This window comes from Dromaius novaehollandiae, chromosome 18, assembly GCF_036370855.1.
Source record: "Dromaius novaehollandiae isolate bDroNov1 chromosome 18, bDroNov1.hap1, whole genome shotgun sequence".
Classification (NCBI taxonomy): Eukaryota; Metazoa; Chordata; class Aves; order Casuariiformes; family Dromaiidae; genus Dromaius; species Dromaius novaehollandiae.
In genome coordinates, this window is record NC_088115.1 from 2,690,692 (window position 1) to 2,709,763 (window position 19,072).

Below are 19,072 nucleotides of genomic sequence, written 5' to 3' on the forward strand. Positions count from 1 at the left end.
GTTTGCAAATCAACTGCTTAGAACTGTTTGGTAAGGCTATAATAGAGACACATATATATCTTTCTAGCTATACAGAGACACACAGACACACGTATATCCAGAGATTTTCCTCTTCTTGCCAAGTGCAGTAGTAAAAACAAAAATTCCTGATTATATAATTATTCTCTGGAAAGAAGACAATCTTGGATGATTTGATCTTACATACTCTTTTTCTCAGCCTTCAGACAGGCAGGGCAAGAACACAAGAGAGTTCAGACCTCAGCAGTGCCACATGGATCCTTCTATCTTGGATTGACAGTTCAAATACAGCCAGGATCTCTAGCAACTGAAACCACTTAATATCGCGTATCTATATCCAAAGGGTTTTCCATTACAGTCCACATAAGCATTCAGATCATAGACAAAGATCCAACACACAGCACTCTGGTGTAATATACAACAAAAACAAAAAGTTCTGTCCCTAAACCAAAGAATCTCAACAGGAAAATAAAGTGAACTGTCCTCAGGAGAAAACCAGCTGCAGAAGACAAGAAATATTTGGATGCAGACCAGAAACGTGCCACTGCAGCAGCATCACGCCATGCAAGAGATCCAGATTCAGGAGCTGGAGAGCACCTTGCTCTGCAGTTGATCACAGTAGAAGTTGCACAAAAATCTGGAAAAGGAGCAAATTATAACTGCTCTTTCAAAATCGTAGTAACCAACTTGTGAAATGATCACCTCTTCCTTTTGTTCCCACCTGTCTGCAAGAGTCGTCCCGGCACCAGGCAAAGACACAAGCAAAAGGAAAGAAAAGCAGATAAAAATAAAATATGGAGAAATACCAAGAATCAAGTGACATTTACAATGATTTTGGTCTGCAGAAGCGTGGCCATTGCTCAGCAAAGCACCAAGAGGTATTACAGTTAATACTGTTCTCTATAATCCATGCTGGATCTGTATCACTGATTCAATTTGCCACTAATGCTCTAACAGCTGAAAAACTCTTGGGATAACAGGAAAGAGAGAATGCCTTGCACACAGGAGTGGAATCGCTGCTTGACAGAAGCAAAATTTTAAAAAAGGATAAGAGTTCAAGCCATGAAGAAGATATTACAAATAACGAGGGTTCCTCCATAGATATACGGTCTTTGTCTAGTACCAGTATGCCTTAGCTTACACTATTTCATGTATTAACACACAAGGAACTTAATCCAACTTACGTTTCTGTAGTCAACCATAAATCATTCAGTTTATTAACAAAGATTCCTGTAGGCAAGTGCTGAGAACCACTGTATTTGCCCACTGCAAGTCACAAGAAAAGCAACGGTAACATAAGAAAATAGTGAATTACAATTCCAGAATGATGTTCCTACCATACCGTGAGGATAATAAAAGCAGCATAAAAAAAAACACGCAGAAGAGTCAGAAGAGAGCTAACAGCATTCTGTTTGTGGTGTCTACCCAAATATATCTTGTATAAAAAAACTGCCTTTCAAGATGCTGCATAAAAGTGACTTGGCCAAAAGCACACAGCTTGGACATGTATCAAAAAAGACAAAAAAAAAAAAAAACAAAAAACAAAAAAAACTCTTAAAATCCATTTCTGAGAAATTAAACATTTAATATTAAAAGCTTATGGAAAAAAGACAGCAGTAAGAGTTCCCAATGAAGAGGATATGAAAGTTCTTATGGAGTCAGAAGTCCAGTCCAGAGCAGTCTTTAGGCAACAACAACAAAGATCAATTTTGAGCCACCAGTGACCTTGGGATGTGGCACTGTGCTGGGCAAAATCCATGTATAGATGTAAAGCGATAGAAACGTTTGCATGGATGTATTTTCTGACATCTGTCAATACACTTACTGCTGCTGAACTGAGCTCCTCTCAGAGGATTATTTGCTCATCAGAACACAACATCAGGGGCAAAGCTCTCCTGAAAAATCAATCAGTTCACCCACGCAAGTCAAAAGCATCAGTCCGCTCTGATCAAAAGCAACTAATTAAAACAATGACCACAAAGTGATGGAAAGAGGAATCTGGCACAGTGTGAGCGCTTTGTAGGAATTCACGCTCTATCTTAATGGACGTGCTCTGGCTACATCTCTAGGTGCACTGCACCCATTACACCAGCATCTCAAGGAAAAGAGAAGCAATGAGAAGGAGATACCTAGATGAGTGGGCTGAGCACCGACAACAACACACCAACTTGTACACGCAATTTCCTTGCTTGGGAAAAGAAAAGGAGACTACTTGGCGACTTCAATGTGAACATACGTCAAAGGCACCCACACCAAACAGACTGTCTAGATGCACATAAGCATCCAGAGCACGTCGCTCCCTTCCCCAGATACACTTGTGTGCACACACGTACAGCCCTCTCTTTTCAAGCTCTCCACCACTCGAGTCATTTTTCAGACTTCAGTTATCCCCACACCAAAATCAATCACCTTTATGGGTCAGTCACCATGACGACACATACTCAATAACGAGTCCCTGAGAACTCCAGAAAGAGATTTTTTTTTCTTCTTTCTAAGCCACTGGAGTAAAAAGATGGTGGGCAGACCAAGGTCAGGAAAGACCCTCTGCCTGGACTGCAACCCAGAAAATTCAATGCATTTTCAGACTATCCAGCAACAATTCACTGAGGTCAGTTGAAGGTTCGAGTTCCAGGGAGCACAAACAATAAGTTATTTGAAGATGGCCTAGGAAATTAGCAGCCTAAAATAATGCTAGACATCATGTTCTTAAGCATGCAGAATGCAATGGCAGCACAGAACCCAGCACCGTAACAGGAATGAACCAGAACCACTGTTCCTCCAGCTCAGTCTTCTCCTCATGACCCTATGAATTACAGGGGAGCAGAGCAGAAGTGAAACATACTGTTCTTCAGAATCTACAATGCCTTGAAATAAAAAAAAAAAAAGAAAGAAAGAAAGAAAAATTCAGTCAGCAACCTGAAGGTGCTTCACATATTATGAGACAGCACTTTGCAATACAATATCAGCCTCAAAGGTACAGAATTCAGATCCACCAAAACAAACAAACAGACAACAAAAAAAAAACCACAAGGGCTTTGTAGGGGGAAGGTTGTTTTAAGTTACAGATCTGGAAGTGGGAGAGGGAAGAGAAGAGGAGCTTCTGTGCCGTATTCCAGGCACATTGTAAATTTTTTTTCCTGCAACCGGACAGGCTAGACACAGTTTTTGCCGACGTTCTGGCACTTTTCAATCACTTAATTCCAGGAACCAACAATTTGCAAGTCAAATATCATGGATCATGCATTAAAAACACAAGCAGTGGAAATGCTGTATTTGTTTGGAGCCCAACAACGTAGCAGCTCTGAATAGCAGCAAGTAGCAGCCAGCAAACGCTGCAAACTACTCTGTCTGCCCTACCATAAAAAGTACCCATTTTATGCTACTGTGCCTTGAAGGGCTCCAGTATATGTGCAGCAGTGGCAGATTAAAATCAGTTACTCAATTCTGAACGGCCGGCTGAAGAGCATCTCAGAAGCTGACGGACAAGGATCAGACATCCCTGCCTGCAGGCTAGCAAATGTGGGACAGACGGCTGAGGCAGTAACAGCTTCCATCATCCAATTTTAAACTCACAGCTGCATATATAGAAGCAGCCAAAAGGAACTAATTTTGGTTCACTTACCATACATTTAGTTAGTCTGGCTAGATATTTAGTTAGTAATCCTAAGATCTCTTCAAAGATTTGCAGAACAATTATCACTAATCACAAATCACATAATGCATACTATAAAGTTCAGTTGTGCCAGGAATAAAGATGTCAACAGCTTTATCAACCACAGGTGTGGAAACCTGCAGTGTCAAATTTGATTGTCCTGTTATAAAACAGGATTAAAAAAGGCTGAGGTAACAGACTGATAGAAAAGTGAGATTTTAAGGACTCCAGGAGAAAGCTGAACACAAAAGCAATGAAACTCTTTTGACTGATAGAGAGAAAGAGGGGAAAAGACTGGCTTTCTGACAGCGGCCTTCTGCCACTGAAAAAGTCTCTTTAATGCTTGAAAGACAAAGAAAGTTATCTTTGAGATAAGGCAAAGCTGATGTTCAAGGAGAGAATAAGTGGAGACAAGTAAATCTGAAGGAGACCTTCAATACTCCAGGACAAACCCATCTGAATATAGAGGGTTTTTTGTATGACATTCCAAAAAAAGAAATGAGCAAAGACTTCTGATTACAGAAGAGGTTTCTACTTTGCATTTCCAGAGCACAGGACTTTCCCTTTTGGAAAGGCTGGTACTGGAGAATCAAAGCTTAGCAAAACTATATAGTTACAGAGGACAACCAGTGCATGACTAGGATCTTTGACAAAGAACTGGCAAAGACAATGTTCAAAGCAGGAGGTATTTTGAAGGCCATAGCAGAAGTTTTTTCAAGTTGAGAAGAAAAGGAAGAGATAGTCCAGCATAAAGTCAGCCGCACAACAACGTTAAGACACAAACACTGCATCAAAGCTGAGGGAGGATCAGACGAGTGAGTCTGTTTATTTGAAAACAATTTTAGCATTAAAAAATGTGCCACTTTTATCTAAAAGACACTATAGATGGGACCACTGAACTGTTAAGAAAACACTCAGAGAATATGCACCCGCTAGAAATTCAGTCTAGTATTAAAGTATCCAGTAGCTTCCTCAAATTTGCACCTAGTGAACACAAAATCATTGACACATCTAACAAACTACTCAGTTTTGGGTCTGAGAGCTCTGTTTTTTCTGACAAGGCAAGAGGTGTATACCAAAACACACAACAACACAAGCACTCCCCACAGCCACCTTTTCTATTCAGCACACAGAATGCAACAACAGGACATGGGTCCAAGGGCCTGGGCTTCAGCTTTGCCTCCTACTTAAGGAGGTGCCTGCTCAAGCACCACACATTGCAGGGACTGGGATGATTCCCATCATGATGCTCAAGGGAGCAGTCTAGGTGCTGGACAGTTTCCTCCACTGCTCAAACGCTTCTCTGCAGTCCACATCCATTGATCTGGTCTCTGGAAAAGCATTTTAGAGTTGCCTCCTGGGCAGTGATCATGGATGCTTTGTACCCTGACACAGAAAACGTCAGCATACGTGGGAGACTATGGAGAAGTTTCATCAGACAAGCTAGAAGCCACAGTAGTTTTAAGGAGTAAACCATGTCTCAAGACAGCCAGAAATAGCTGAGATTTGGCTGCACGATTTAGAATGCAGAGCAGATTCTGCTCACAGAACACCGGATCTTCTGCAAACATACTAAGCTAAGCACTTGGCCTCTGACAAATAACACCTTACATTTCCATATGAGATGTTTACTGGCAGGCACTGCTACAAAAACAAACTCACTGCTGGGTGACATCAACTACCGCATCCATTGAAGCAAACTGGAAGCTCAGTTGGACTAGCTCAGTTTGAAGCAGGGACAAGTGCATAAATAAAGAGCTCGTCTTCACTGTGAGAACTTTGCAGTTGAGCATCAGACACTGAGCGATGATGGAAATGTGCCTCTTGCTGACACAGAGCCAGCAGCTGTGGATATCAAGCCAGAGTAAAGATAGAAAATGAAAAGCTGTTCAGTGATAGACAGCAATTCAACCAGAGCTCCAGAGATGAATCTGCTTTGGCAGAGCACTGTAATCCACGTTTTTCTGCCTCACAAAGCTATCAGCAACCCACAGGTGGAGCCGGGAGCACGGCGGTCACAGGACCGGGAGGAAAGCTTAGCCAGCTCACCACCACCCTCTTGCGGACACGCAGCAACAGGCAAGAAAAAAAAACATTGCAAAGTTCATTATGGATGTTCAGCATGGATTCAATTCACTGCTAAATGGAACCGGTGTTCACACATGTCTATTATCATAGTTCTCTTTCTGAAAGCACAATGCAGGGGAACACATGTGAAAACATCTGCTAAAAAGCAAAACCAAGCATGTAATGAATTTGGAGAAGGAACAGGCAAGCATAATTAGAAAGTGTGCACACGAAGTTGTACAAAATGACTCCACTCTGTGCCTCCATTACGTTTGTGGGTTTGGAGCCAGTCACGTCAATCGTTCTCACGCGAAGCTAAGGCAGGTCGCGCTCCGCTCTGAAGCTAGCATTTGCAGGGCGTGCTCCCCATCACATCACAAGACTAGGGAACGTGTTCGTTCCTCCTCCCAAGTAGAGGCATACTTCAACTTCTTCACTTCCTTGCGATGAAAAGACTAGCTGATGGAGTTACCAAGACCAAAAGCAAGTTAAATCCCAGCCTGGAAAATTCCTCTAACAAACCAGAGGAGGGGGAAAAAAAGGGTTTTGTTTTGTTTTGTTTATTTCTTTTGGTAAGCCAAAACCCCGGTAGCAGAACATAGCTATTTCAGCCCTAGTACAGTCATAACTACCAAATCTGCAGCAACAACAGCTGCACAAATTTCTCTGGCCTGTGGAACTGTGGAAGTAAAGCCCATTCCTCCTCATGGTAACTATGAAAAGTTATAAGAGACCATGTGTTGTCATGGATTCAGAGTCAAAAAGTCTCCAAACTAAGGAAGCTCTCTGGCTGGTAGCTTCCAGACAGCAGTTTGCTTGTCCTCAATAACATTTGGGATGAAACCTCCAAAATCCTATCAAACACCCCATCCAGAGCAGACATTACAACAGCAGCGCTGAGAAAAACTATCTGACCACAGACTCTCACCTGTCCCGATATTACAAACCAGCAGCACCCAGAACAGCCGCCCGGAGGAGGAAGAGAAAATTACCTCCACATCTTTGGAGCACCACCTCCAGACTGCAGTTTGATGAACACTTCCTACCAGAATCAGCCTTGAAAGAAAGTCGTTCTTCCCCTGCGCCCAGTAACTTGCTCCAGCCTCCATACTACCTCCAGATTTCTGTAAGCATTTTGGCAGCCACATAATGAACCAGATCAGAGAACTGATTTGGCTGAAAACTAACCCAAGAAAGGAGAAAAAAAATTCAGATGGAATAATTCACCAATCAAGTTGAATGCACAGCTGCACAGACAGGCAGACTGGCAGAAACAAAGAATCTGCTGCTTTCTGGCTGTAGGACCAGCTTAAAGTGATCGTCAAGACATACTTTGCAAGTTTAAGCAGAAAAATATATACATATCAGCATAGCTCATCCTCAGCAGAACAAAAGTTAGACTCTCATTGCTCATTACCGCAGAAGGAAATCTTTTACCTCTCTAGAAAACCCAACACCAGGACTCCAAAGGAAAAAAATGCCAAGGAAGACAAATACCTATTTGACAGAAAACTCCATCAGCTGGAAGACGCAAAGATGGAAGAGAGAAGTTTATTGCAGGCAGCATCAAAAGCTGTTTTCACAACCAGTGACAACGTTAACAGGAAAACAGATTTTTTTTTTTCTTTTTTAACTAACACACATCTCAAAATGCATACTGGAAGCTGGCATGTGTGCAATTACCACATGCTGGCAGCACAGCCAGTCTCCTAAATTAGTTCCACTCTGTAGGGTATTTACAGGTAACAAACTCCCCCACAAAGTCCATTACAGGAAGCAGCAGAGTAGGAAAAGAAAAGAGAAACAGATTTAGCAAAAGGTTTACTTCACACTACCTAAACAAAGCAGCTTCAGAGGAGAATTACAGAGGAATAATGGCAAAACCTTTCTCAGAAACAACAGCTTCTGGGCTGCTCCAAGACACGCGAAGATGGGGATTTAACCAATGTGCACAGCAGCCAGGTGTTTGCTAGAAGCGTGAGAGTTCCGCAGCACAGACTTGGTTTTACAGCTAGGCAGCAGTCAGCCCGCTGCGGTCCTCTACACGCTGCTCCATCCAAAGCGCATCCAAATACCTTCATATCTTTTGTGGCTGTCGTAGTCCTCGGAGCAGGGCACCTCGACGAACCTGTCCTGCAGGTGCTCCCCGCGCCCCGCCAGCACCTCCGCGACGCCCTCCTCGGCGCTCAGGCAGCTCCAGGCCAGCAGGCCGCCGAGGACCACGGAGCAGAGGAGGAAGGCCGCTGTCAGCCGCCGCCAGCGCGGCTCCGGCCGGGCTCTGCTCCTCCTGCCGCTGGGGACAGAGCGCGCAACGGCGCCGCGTTAGGGAGCCGCTCAGGCCGCGGGGCCCCGGGCAGCCCAGCGGCGGCCCCGAGCCCGCCCCCGCTCCAGGGGCTCGGTTACAGACCCGCGCACGCATCTTCCCGCCCTTAAGCGCGGAGGTTACCGGCCCTGCGCTGACCACAGGCACCGGCGGTCGCTGCCCGCACCCCAGGGCCAGGCCGGGCCCCCGCCCCTGCCGGCAGCAGCTGGGAACAGCCGCTAGCCGCAACTCCCCCCCGCCCCGGCGATCCCCGCGCAGCAGCGCCGGTACCTGCCGGGACGACGGCGGTCCCCGCGGTCCGCACCAGCACCAGCACCAGCCGCCCCGCCGCTCTCGGGGCCGCGCGGCGCCACCCGCCGCTGCGGAGCCATCGCGCCGCCGGCCCGGAGCGACGCGCTCGGCCAGCGCCGCGCAGCCTGCGGGGGCAGCAGGGGAGAGCAATCCGCCGCCGAGCGGCGCGGCCTCAGAGGGGCAGGCAGAAGCAATCCATTGCAGAGCCGCGAGGTGGAAGCCCCACGGAGCACCGCGGCAGCGGGAGCGGTCCGAGCGCTTCGCGCCGTCTGTGAGAGGCGGCAGGAGCCGCCCCCCAGACCAGAGCAATCGATGCCGGCGGCGCCCGCTGGCTGGGCGGACATGGAGGCGAGCGGGCTGAGGCGGCGCCTGGTGCACCTGGACCTCAAGGGCGCGCCGCCGCGCGTCTCCTACGTGGCGGAGGTAAGGCGGGAGCGGGCCGCGGCGGCGGCGGCCCCGGCCACAGCGCGCTGCCCTGCCGCCTCGCCTTCCTCAGGTGCTGCCGCTGCTGCGCGCCCTGGGCGCCACCGGGCTGCTGCTCGAGTACGAGGACACGTTTCCCTACGCGGGGGCGCTGGAGCCGCTGCGGGCGCAGCACGCTTACAGGTAGCGCGGCCGTTAACGGCCGCCGACGGCCGCGGGCGCCGCCGTTCCCGGCCCGGGGCGCCGCCGCCGCGCCGCCTCTGCCCCCTCCCTCTCTCTCCGCAGCCCCGAGGAAATCCGGGCGATCCTGGGGCTGGCGAAGGCGCAGGGGCTGGACGTGGTGCCGCTGGTGCAGACCTTCGGGCACATGGAGGTGAGCGCCGCCGCCTCCCGCTGCGCCGGGGTGGCGGGGAGGGGGCCGGCTCCTGCCCCTGGCTGGCAGCGCCGAGGCCTGGAGCAAGGATGGGGCTTTGCGGAGGATGCGCGGGGCAGCCGCAGGGCTCAGCCCGGCTCCTCCGAGCGGCGCCGGTGCGGCAGAGTCGCTCCTTCTTTCGCAGCCGAGCAGGCAGAGTCCTTTCAGTAGGGAAATCCTCCTCTTAAATCCTGGTGCTCCGTTTGGTCGAGCCCTTCGGCTATTTCAGGCACCAAAGCCATGCTGCGTTGTCTGTTTTGCCTCTGTGACCCCGTGGGGCGGTCGGTGACCCCAGAGCACTCTGCTGCGACCCTTCTCGGCTGCTCCAGAGCGCGTCCCAACCTCCTCCTGGTGAGAGGCCTCTCGCTTGCTCTTTGCTCAGACGCAGCCAAAGTTCTCCTCGGGTTTTCACTGTGTAACCTGTTAGCAGAGTTGTGGCGAGGCAAGGGGACGCTGCAGTCCCCCTCGTTCCGCACTCGGTCCACGAGCTCTCCTTTCCCTTCCAGTTTGTACTGAAGCACAAAGAGTTCTCTCATCTCCGGGAGGTGAAGACGTTTCCCAACGCCCTCAACCCGCACAAGGAGGAGTCCCGGGCGCTGGTCAAAGCCATGATTGACCACATCATGGCGCTGCATGAAGACTTGAAATGGTTTCATATAGGATGTGATGAGGTGGGACTTCTCTTGAGGCAGGAATTTCTTTTGTGAGGAATGAGGATGAGGGTTTGAGGCTCCTGTGTTTCAGTGGTGCTCAGGGCATGTTTGGGTGGAATTTTGGAGACTGAAAATATCAAAGAAGCCCATGTAGAAAAGTCTTTTTGACACTTAATTATTCCAGCATTATAGGATGTCATTTCTATTAATCTGACTGGTATAAACCCAAAGTATTAAATGCAGTTTCATAAAGCTAACTCAGCATTTGGTTTTGTGTCAAATGAGAATTTAAACTGAGATATCAGTTGGAACTGTTCTTTAAGAATCATGTGAGTTTTCATGTAGGAAGTTGGCTCGTTGTTCTGGACAAGTTTTATCTCATTCAAAGTGAGCTCTTTGTGGTGGGAAGTATTTTTTGTTCTTTTAGTAGTCTGTCCCCTTGGGAAGGGGAGCCTTGAGTTTTTTCCTTTCCCTGGGTTTCTTAAAGCCATCACTATGGCATGCAGAGCCCTGAAAGTCCTTGCGATCATCTGGGCAGTATTGGCATTAGTTCAGCACTTCGAGTCCTGCTGTGTGATAATTATAATGGCAGAGTTAGAGAGGGACCTGCCAGCTTTTAAAATGCAAGATATTACCTACATAGAATAAACATGCTTTAGATAAAACCTACTCTAAAACAACAAAGAGTTTAAATGCACACCCATCTTAACAGGCCCAAATCCTCTATCTGTGTAGGACTAAGTACTCTTGGTCATGCTCCCAAGTCAGTTCTAGATTCACGTACTAATTTGCTTTCACGAGACAGGAACTTCATTTTATATAATCCAGGACCTCTTGGGTTGCTAGAATTCTTGAACCAAGTAAAACTAGCGAGAGCTACTCCCTCAAGGGCAAACTTTCCAGAGAGACATCCAGCATGCCTTAATTATTCTTTAGGTATTTTAGTTCCTATAGGAAAGTTCCCTTACTTGACACATTTAGTCAGGGCCAGTCTTCCACAAGCTGACAGAGATGGTTGCAGTGTCATCAACATCAAGAGATGCTTTGAGATATTTCCACATAGTATGTCACATCTGTGCAATAGTTTGTGAATATTGTATGATTCCATGACACTGTATCAAACTTGATCCCCCTTATTCCTACACAAGAAGTCAGGATTATTTTCTTGGTATTTCAGGTCTACTACCTTGGTGAAGGAGAAGAGTCAAAACAGTGGCTGCAGCAACAAGGGAACACTCCAGAGAAGCTGTGCTTGTCCCACATAAAAGCAGTTGCAAGTTGTATGGCCTCATCTTATCCTACCGTGACGCCTATTGTGTGGGATGATATGCTGAGAGGAATTAGTGAGGAAGCATTGTCAGGTGTGTGATCAGTGATGCGGTGAGTCATTTTTCTCTTTTTTTTTAGCATACAAAAATGTTTACACAAGCATTTGTGTAACACAACAGATTTGCTGGCAGCTGAAAATAAGGAAAAAAGAAATCTGAGGATAACTGAGATAAGGTCCATTAGACTAGAAAGTGGAGACACGTATTTAGTGCTTGGCTTTGGCACAGACTTTCTTTGTCACCATGGGCAAGTCTCATAATGCATATGCTTTAGTTTCCCAGCTGATAATACATAGGTGACAAACCTGAGAAAAGCATCATGGGGGGATTTTGCCATAAGTTCTGCTTCCTCTATCCATTTAAAAAAAAATAGCATTTGTGGTCTCAGCCTAAGCTTCTGTGCTTCTCACCACTCTCTACTGTTAGTTGTTGCTCTGTGCAGCTGTGTTCCAGTGGTGCAGATTGACGAGGAGAAGCTGTCACCTTGCATCTTGGCCAGTGTAGTTGATCTCTCAACACTGAATTGTGGGATAGCTCCATGACCTTGATCCTCGTGAGCCTTGTCCATTGACAAATTCGCAAGTACTGCTAAAATTTGAGTAGCTGTAATAAAGTCCTAATAAAGACAGGATTTCAGCATTTTCAGAGCCACCTTACAGATCTGCTCTAAATAGATTTAGGCAGTATCATTGGAGCTCCTCCAGTAGCAATTTATCTACCCATATGGCTGTGAGAGTGGGAAATCATCCAAAAAATGTAGATAGGACCCATGCAGTTTCCACAAGAGAAACACAGCTTCTAGCTCAGTGCACTCTGTTGTCACAGCCAATAACAGACTAAACAAATTAAAATGAGATGCAGTTAAAATACAGAATTTCTGTAGTTAAAATACTCAGTTTACTGCAGTTTCCCCAAGGGTCAGAAAATCTCATGTTTAGGTCTAGTCAGGGAGTTGGTTACAAAGGAACTTGAAGCCAAACCTCTGTCTTCATTTGTACTTTCAAGGCACCTTGAAATGCTAAGTTCTGTGCAGACAATCTCTGCTTTAAAGGGTGATTATTTCCTTTGAATTTAGCTGAAATCTTGTGTGTACAATTTGCAGCTCTAGACCCTTTGCTGTACAGATAGATTCAAAGGACTGAGAATGGAATAGACTTGGGATGAAGGGGATCTCTGATGAATTGTCCCTGCTGATCCCCATGTTAGTGGTTTCAAGGTGTTGAAGGACTTAGTAGCCCCAGCACACGAACTGAATGCACATATGCAAAGCGCCAGGCTCAAAGGGCACGTGGACAGTTCAACTGTAGACGAAGCGTTCTAATGACCAGCCATAAGTAATTTCAGTTATGTGTTACTGCACCGCTAATACTTGCTTAGTTCTCACCTTTAACTGGCCATCTTGCATTACTAAAAAGAATTCTGTTCCTTTCAGAGTCTGGGGTCCCGCAGCTTGTGGAGCCCATGATATGGGACTATGCAGCAGACCTCGATGTGGAGAGCAAAGGTTTGTACTTCTCCGCTGAGCTGCTTGGAAAAGGCAAAGCTGTGTTAACTGTGGAACAAAATAGCCATAACATATTAGTATCATTAAAACGTACCACAGCTAGACATTTTGTTTGATTTCACATAGTTTTCTCATCATGTTTCTTCTATGAAGAATTTTCATTGTCTGCTGCTCATCTCTTTAAAAGAGGGGCAGAATCGCTGACGGAAGAGTAAGGGGTTTTCAGAAGCCCTCTTTTTTGCATTAACTGCTCTCGCATTAAAATCAGTACTAAAATCAGTACTACTGAGCAGATTGCTCAGTACTGAACAGTTCTACAAAGGAAGTTTCAAGGCTTCATACATCTACAGAATTCAAAAGAAAAACTAAAGATTCCCATGAGAGAATGGATCAGCCATCTAATGTATGCAAATACTTATTTGTTGAAAGATGAACCAGTTGTCAGATGTTGCATGTGCTCATTACCTACCCACTTTTCATAGCATTGCAACAATTTAGCAATCCAAGGGAAATAGAATATAGTACTGGGGCACATGGAAACAGGAGGGCAATAGAACACTGAAGGCTTCCAGAGAGGAAGGCTTCCATCTCCATCCTTGGAGATGCTCAAACTCAGCTGGACAAGGCCCAGTGCAGCCTGCTGTAACTGGACCTGCTCTGAGCAGGTGGTTGGACTAAACGATCTCTGGAGCTCCTGTCTAACCTATGTGATTCTATGATTAACTTATTTTAACATTTTAAGCTTCCTTTAGAAGTTTCCAGAGTACCTTTTTTTGTTGGTGGTGGGGTTTTTTTTGGAAAAGTCTGATCAGTATGCTTTACCTAGTTCTTCTTCATCAACTTGTGGAGAAGGTGGTGATCTTGCACAGACTCAGTCCAGAGGTATTTTCCAAGAAATCAGCTCTGCAACTCCTATCATGTGAGAATTTTTGTGAACTGCCCCTTTAAGGCAGCAGATACAGATGCAGCTGGCTATGAAATACTTTAAGAACCAGAGTCTAATTTCTATAGAGAAGGGAAAGAGAGTTGCCTGCCTCTCTTAAAGCTTATGATGCATATAACGTGTATTATCGGCAAAAATGACCCAGCTGCTCCCGTGTGAGGAAGCCTCATAGCTCCCTGTCCAGCAGAAGACTTCCAAGCTCAGAATTCCTTTAATTGGAGCATTACAGTCTAGGCTGAAAATGAAGAAAAGCTTGTGCTGTAAGTGTTCTTTTGTGTCTTATTTCAGTGCTTCTCATAGAGAAGTATCGTAGATGTGGCTTCTCCAAGGTGTGGTTTGCTAGTGCCTTCAAAGGAGCTACAGGAGTGAATCAGTCTCTAACCCTTATAGGACATCACTTAAAAAACCATCTTCAGTGGCTGAAAGTGGCGAGCAATAGCCCTGCTGATGTGCTTCAAGGTATCGCACTGACTGGCTGGCAAAGGTAAGGAGCATCTTTTTAAATGCTTCCAAGAATTACATGGAAGCAAATTTCTGCTCAAAAACTCCAGAAGAGGTGCAAGGAAGCTGGAGATTCTCATGGGACTTTGCAATCCTGCAACTTCTACTGTTGGTTACTGTTGGGCCTCATCCAGCTGATTGAGTATAAATGGTAGATTCCCGAATTCCATTCAACTGCTACTACAGCATTAATCAGCAGGCACCAACAATAGCGGATTGGATTTGAAGGCTTGACTGCACTTGTGCCACCCTGGACTGCTTTTAGACACCCAAACGACTGTTTTTAATCCACACAAGTTATGTTCTTCATGTAATACCTTGACTCTTAACATTCAGGGGAACAAGTAAAAACAGTGCATGAAATATTAAAAAAAAAAAAAAGTTTCAGCTCAGGTGCAGATCTTTCAAGTGACTGCACACTAGCTGTACAGGACCAGAGAATTTAAACATGACTTAGACTACACAAACTCTTGCAGCCCTGTTGAATCCTTAAAATGAATATCCAGAGGTATTTCTGAGTAATTCCTTCCAGTACCTAATTACTGCCCAAGAAAATGAAAGGCGCATTAATGCAATACCTGGCTTATATCTGAATATCTTATGTGGATTCAAATAGAATGAACTTGCATGAGAGGGAAAAGTGTATCAAAGTAAGAAAGGAGTAAAATATATTTATGCAACAGTCAAGTAGTCTAAGGGAAGACCAGAGAAATGGATTCCCATTTCTGGCCCTAATTTGACTTGGGTAGGTCATTTGTTTGATATTTGTTCTTATTATTAAAACAGAAACGCTGAGCACTTAAGGAGAAAGGTACCTTCTCTGAGAGAGAAGCTGATGTTTCTAAAACTCTGATTTTTAGTGATTGAAATATTAACACTTCCCACTGTGTTAGTGTGTTTTAATAGCAAAATGTCTAATTAATTAATGTTCTCTTATTTAGGTATGATCACTTCTCTGTTTTGTGTGAGCTCTTCCCTGTGGGGATTCCATCGTTGGCTATATGCCTGCAGGCACTAAAGAATGGTATATAATGACAATTTTATTCTCTCTGAGCTAATGCCTAGACCAAAAGAGTGAAGTGGCCTAGCCCCAAGGTTAGCCTAGGCTTATTACATTTTGAAATTATTTGACTGATCACGGCTTGAATTACAAACAATAAATTGTACATCTGGCATGACTCAGATGATGGCAACTGCCATATTTGCAATATGGCGGGGGGAAAGCCTTGTGGCCTGTGTATTTAAAAATAGTCATGTTATATATATTGTTATAATGTCTTAACCTGCAGATGGTCACAAACTTCCTTATGCTTATGAAGCTGACTCAACACATTGCCAGCACATAAGTGAGACTAATTTCATTTAGATCTTGTTTACATGGAAAAGTTGTAATTTTAACCTATCTTCTAAAAACTGATAGAGGATGCAAGTACACTGTCTGATAAATATTTCTTATAGTTTCTGGTTTCTTCCCTGGCAGTTGCTAATATATATTTTGCATTTCTTCTTTTCAAAATAAAGACAGCTTGTTTATTTTTAAACACAGCACAAAAATATTAAGTACTCTGAACAAAAAGCTCATAGCTAGAAAGTGTGTTAGCTAGCCCAAGTAATCTGTGAATGAGGTTTAAAGTGCCATTCCCAACTATCCCCATAAGTCCTTTTTTTCCCCTCCCAGCCCAGCAGTTCTTTCCTTGGTCTGCTTCCTTTTTTACTTTGAAAAAAAAACCTTCATCCAGGGAGAAGAACTAGGCCAATACTAAGTACTCTAACCAAAATGCTCATAAAGAGTATTTTTATGATTAGGCTCCTTTTACATACTTCCACTGTCTTTTGCCCAGGTGGCTATTCTGAAAAGGTTAAAGAAAATGTAGAAAAGCTCCTGGGAATGTCTAATCTGGAAACTGATACTTTCATGAGGTAAAATGCCAGCTGCTGTATTCAGATACTTTTTATTACATGGTACATTCAGAAACTAATGGATTTTGTTTGGACAGCACAAGTTTGGGTACCTTTCCAGGGAGCAACATCCTCACACTTGTGACGCAAGTTAGTTTCTACCTCAGATCATCAGTGGATGAACTTCTCGAAAGGAACAGGTAATAAGACTGTTATTGATTCTCTTGCTGTTTACCGGAGCTTGGGGGCTATATATTCCAGAAATGAGGATATGCATTCAAGTAAATCCAGCAAGATGCTTAGTCATTTAACCATCAAGCTCCCCATTTCAGGTATCACATCCCTATATACTGATGCCTCAGCAGAACTTAGATGCAAATTCAGCCAATTATTTAAGCAGAATTCCTAAACACTATGTTCTGTCTTAATTCTTGAAATAAGTTCCTTGGTGAGTTAAGCCTTACTGTTACTGGGAACAAAAATGCAAATTTACTTACTCCTTAGGAATTATTTGTATCAGTGTAAGAGAAGTCCAGCTAAAGCTCTATCACCTCCCTGTCAGCCTACAAACACTTATATCACTGCTGTTCCAAAAGTGTTCATACTGACATCCATTTTCAGGTATGTCACAGGCTGGTTCAGTCCCTACCACAGAAAGAGGAAAATTGTTCACCCTATAATAATGCATCACTTTCAGCCAGATGCAGTAAGGTAATGTCACTTATTTTGCATTATAGGGGAAAAAGTTTGTCATAATTTAGGTATTCAAGTACATATAAGCTTTGAGTTCTTGCCTCTTTCTGCAGCACCACTGGAAAAAAATCAATATGAAGTTATACAGTTTAAAAGAAGAACACATTCCATCTTTGTCAGACAGTCTTTGTCCATTGAACAAATTCATAGAATGCAAGTACAAAATTGGTCTCTGGAAAGCTTTCCCTTGTATATGTAGTTACTCCTGTACAGATACAATACGGGGTCATTAGCTTCAGCATAAGAGCATGCCATGGGCCAGGTTCCAAGCCGGGTTTATAATAAAACACAGATCCCTTTCCCCTGCTCCCAGTCACTGCATGTGCTCTTCAAAATTTGCCCTAGAGACAGTGTTTTTCATGCTAAGTGGCTAATTTGTTTCTGCTGCATAGACTTCTGCTGATAAATTTGGATTTGATTTAAAATTCCTAGCTGGACCCATAGTGGGTTTCAGTTAGACTTTAAAGTATATAGTCTTTTGAATTCATGTTCCTGCACTTTAAAAGTCATTACATAAAAAAGTGCTAAGATTAATGGTGCCCAGAAACACAAACAGCACTCCAAAGCATCAACTTTCTGCCATCAGCAGAGGGCAGAGTCCTTTAAGTTCCTGTAATAGATGCTTCTTTTCTTGCAAAGTAATTTTGAAGGACTGGCCTTCCTTGAAGAGGCCCAGTAGCTAGTCCTTCCTTGAGGTAGAGCTTACCTGCAAATGCAATTATTGGCCAACACGCTTGGTGCCTTGTATGCTGTGGCACCCTATGCTCATTTCTTCCTTCTGATTTTTGCTTAGTCTTCTATCCAAGTGGAATGCTGTGGTGCAAGATCTCCAAGCAGCCATGGAGCAAGTTTTCCACAAGTGTACTATAGATGAGTGGATGGAGGAGAACATCCACCCCAGCCTACAAAAGCTGCAGCAAGTGGTGGATGATTTAGATAAAGCAATAAAGGCTCAAAATTAGGAGTGTTCTAATTGCAGTCTGTCTTTCTCTATTGAGAACTTAGCTAGTGGAAATCTGCAGCTAATCAAAGTCTGTCCTTTTAAGAGTTGAAGCAACAACTGTCATTAAACAAAAGTGATGTGAAGGCATAAAAGAATGTTAGTGTAATAGGCCTCAACTCTATTTTTTCTTCCTCTAACACTGAGTCTTAAATCACCTGCCCTGTAAATAATCAGATCTGGTCCCCTATTTAACAGCAAGCAGGAGTGAGGCAGAGCTTAGCTCTATGGTAAGGCAGGAGAAAAATAGGTATTTTTCAAGATTCCGTATTTGTGGTAACATGCATTTTCTTATGTAACAATGACCTGGAGAAATTCCACAAGTTCTAGTCAGTAGTCAGCATGTTCTCTCCCTGCAACTTCCATAAGAGTTAGAAAGATTTGGAATATTTTGCATATGCTTGAGGTTTTTAATCACATTCTATACTGTGACTATCAGCTACGTTCAGAGATGTGTCCTACCATAGCATCACAACAAGTCCCTCAGCAGCACATAGCAGTGAATTTGTTCCAGATTATATATTTCAAAAGCTGAAAAAGTCTAAAACCATCAGTCCTAAATCCAGCTTTGATTAAATTCAGATCAGGAGATGAACACCCTTGCTCAGACTTCTTCAAAAAGACAGAATTGCTGCATAAGTGCTCACTAAAATAGGGGAGGTATATCAAAGAGGACCAGAACCATCACAGTACACAGCATGACAGAGCTTCAGAAAAGGAGCTTGTTACCAATAGTTAAGATACCTTTGAGGAAGAACTGCCTTAACACCTTGGGCTTCTTGACATTTCACTAAACTTCAAGCTAAGTGTAGTTTCATGCCCACAGAAAAACACCATCCACATCACTTAAGGCATATACTGATTTAGCTATGCAAAATCTGACTGCAACTGCAGGTTCTTCCATATTTGAAGCAAATGTAAAGTCTACTGATTTTCAAGGAAAAATGCTAAGTTTCATTCTGCTTTTACATTGAGCATTTAGTAATCTATAGCAATGCCATTGAGACAATCACTGCAAGGGAAAATAAATCTGCTTCGTCTACTGCTTTCTTGAAATTTTTCCATTTAGGAAGCACACATATGGACATTTTCTTGAAACAATCTATTTTAACGTAAGTATAGATCTAGCTACTGAAAGTACAAGAAGTGTGGTGTAAGACAAATCTATAACTGCTGTTATATGAGAAAAAGCTACAAGAGTTAACTCCATATGCAGATTTTTAATTGACAAAAATTAATTGCCATGTACATTTTAATTTAGTCCCAAGGTATGTGACTTTAATAGTTCACATACCTTGAACTAAA

The 19,072-nt window shown here is 44.1% G+C and overlaps 2 protein-coding genes across 5 annotated transcripts in view; one reads left to right on the forward strand and one right to left on the reverse strand.

The window, feature by feature from the left end:
* Positions 1–8,554, reverse strand: part of OGFOD3 (2-oxoglutarate and iron dependent oxygenase domain containing 3) — a 49,250-nt gene extending 40,696 nt beyond the window's left edge. The window contains exons 1-2 of one of the 3 annotated variants that reach the window (XM_026120560.2): positions 8,331–8,554; positions 7,813–8,030 (exon numbers count right to left, since the gene is read on the reverse strand). In XM_026120560.2, coding sequence (XP_025976345.2) covers positions 7,813–8,030; positions 8,331–8,431 — 319 coding nt within the window. In that variant the 5' untranslated portion in view covers positions 8,432–8,554. The remainder of the gene's footprint in view (positions 1–7,812; positions 8,031–8,330) is intronic. The other 2 variants (XM_026120561.2, XM_026120558.2) reach the window with 2 other exon arrangements.
* HEXD (hexosaminidase D) lies at positions 8,545–17,740 on the forward strand. 2 transcript variants are annotated; one of them, XM_026120550.2, is made up of 12 exons: positions 8,545–8,774; positions 8,848–8,957; positions 9,060–9,147; positions 9,693–9,857; positions 11,017–11,200; positions 12,600–12,671; positions 13,903–14,098; positions 15,057–15,139; positions 15,957–16,035; positions 16,113–16,214; positions 16,636–16,725; positions 17,561–17,740. In XM_026120550.2, exons 1-12 carry the CDS (start codon positions 8,664–8,666, stop codon positions 17,727–17,729), a joined length of 1,449 nt encoding a protein of 482 aa, XP_025976335.2. In that variant the 5' UTR covers positions 8,545–8,663; the 3' UTR covers positions 17,730–17,740. The 2 variants fall into 2 exon arrangements, with proteins under 2 accessions (XP_025976335.2, XP_025976336.2); XM_026120551.2 differs by lacking the exons at positions 15,057–15,139; positions 15,957–16,035.
* Positions 17,741–19,072: the final 1,332 nt, after the last annotated feature.

Bases quoted from the DNA above. Each gene is read 5' to 3' on its own strand.
- HEXD (XM_026120550.2), top strand. From the start codon at position 8,664: ATGCCGGCGGCGCCCGCTGGCTGGGCGGACATGGAGGCGAGCGGGCTG. The intron at 12,672-13,902 runs GTTTGTACTTCT...GTCTTATTTCAG, and splicing joins CCTCGATGTGGAGAGCAAAG to TGCTTCTCATAGAGAAGTAT. The intron at 16,036-16,112 runs GTAAAATGCCAG...TTGTTTGGACAG, and splicing joins GAAACTGATACTTTCATGAG to CACAAGTTTGGGTACCTTTC.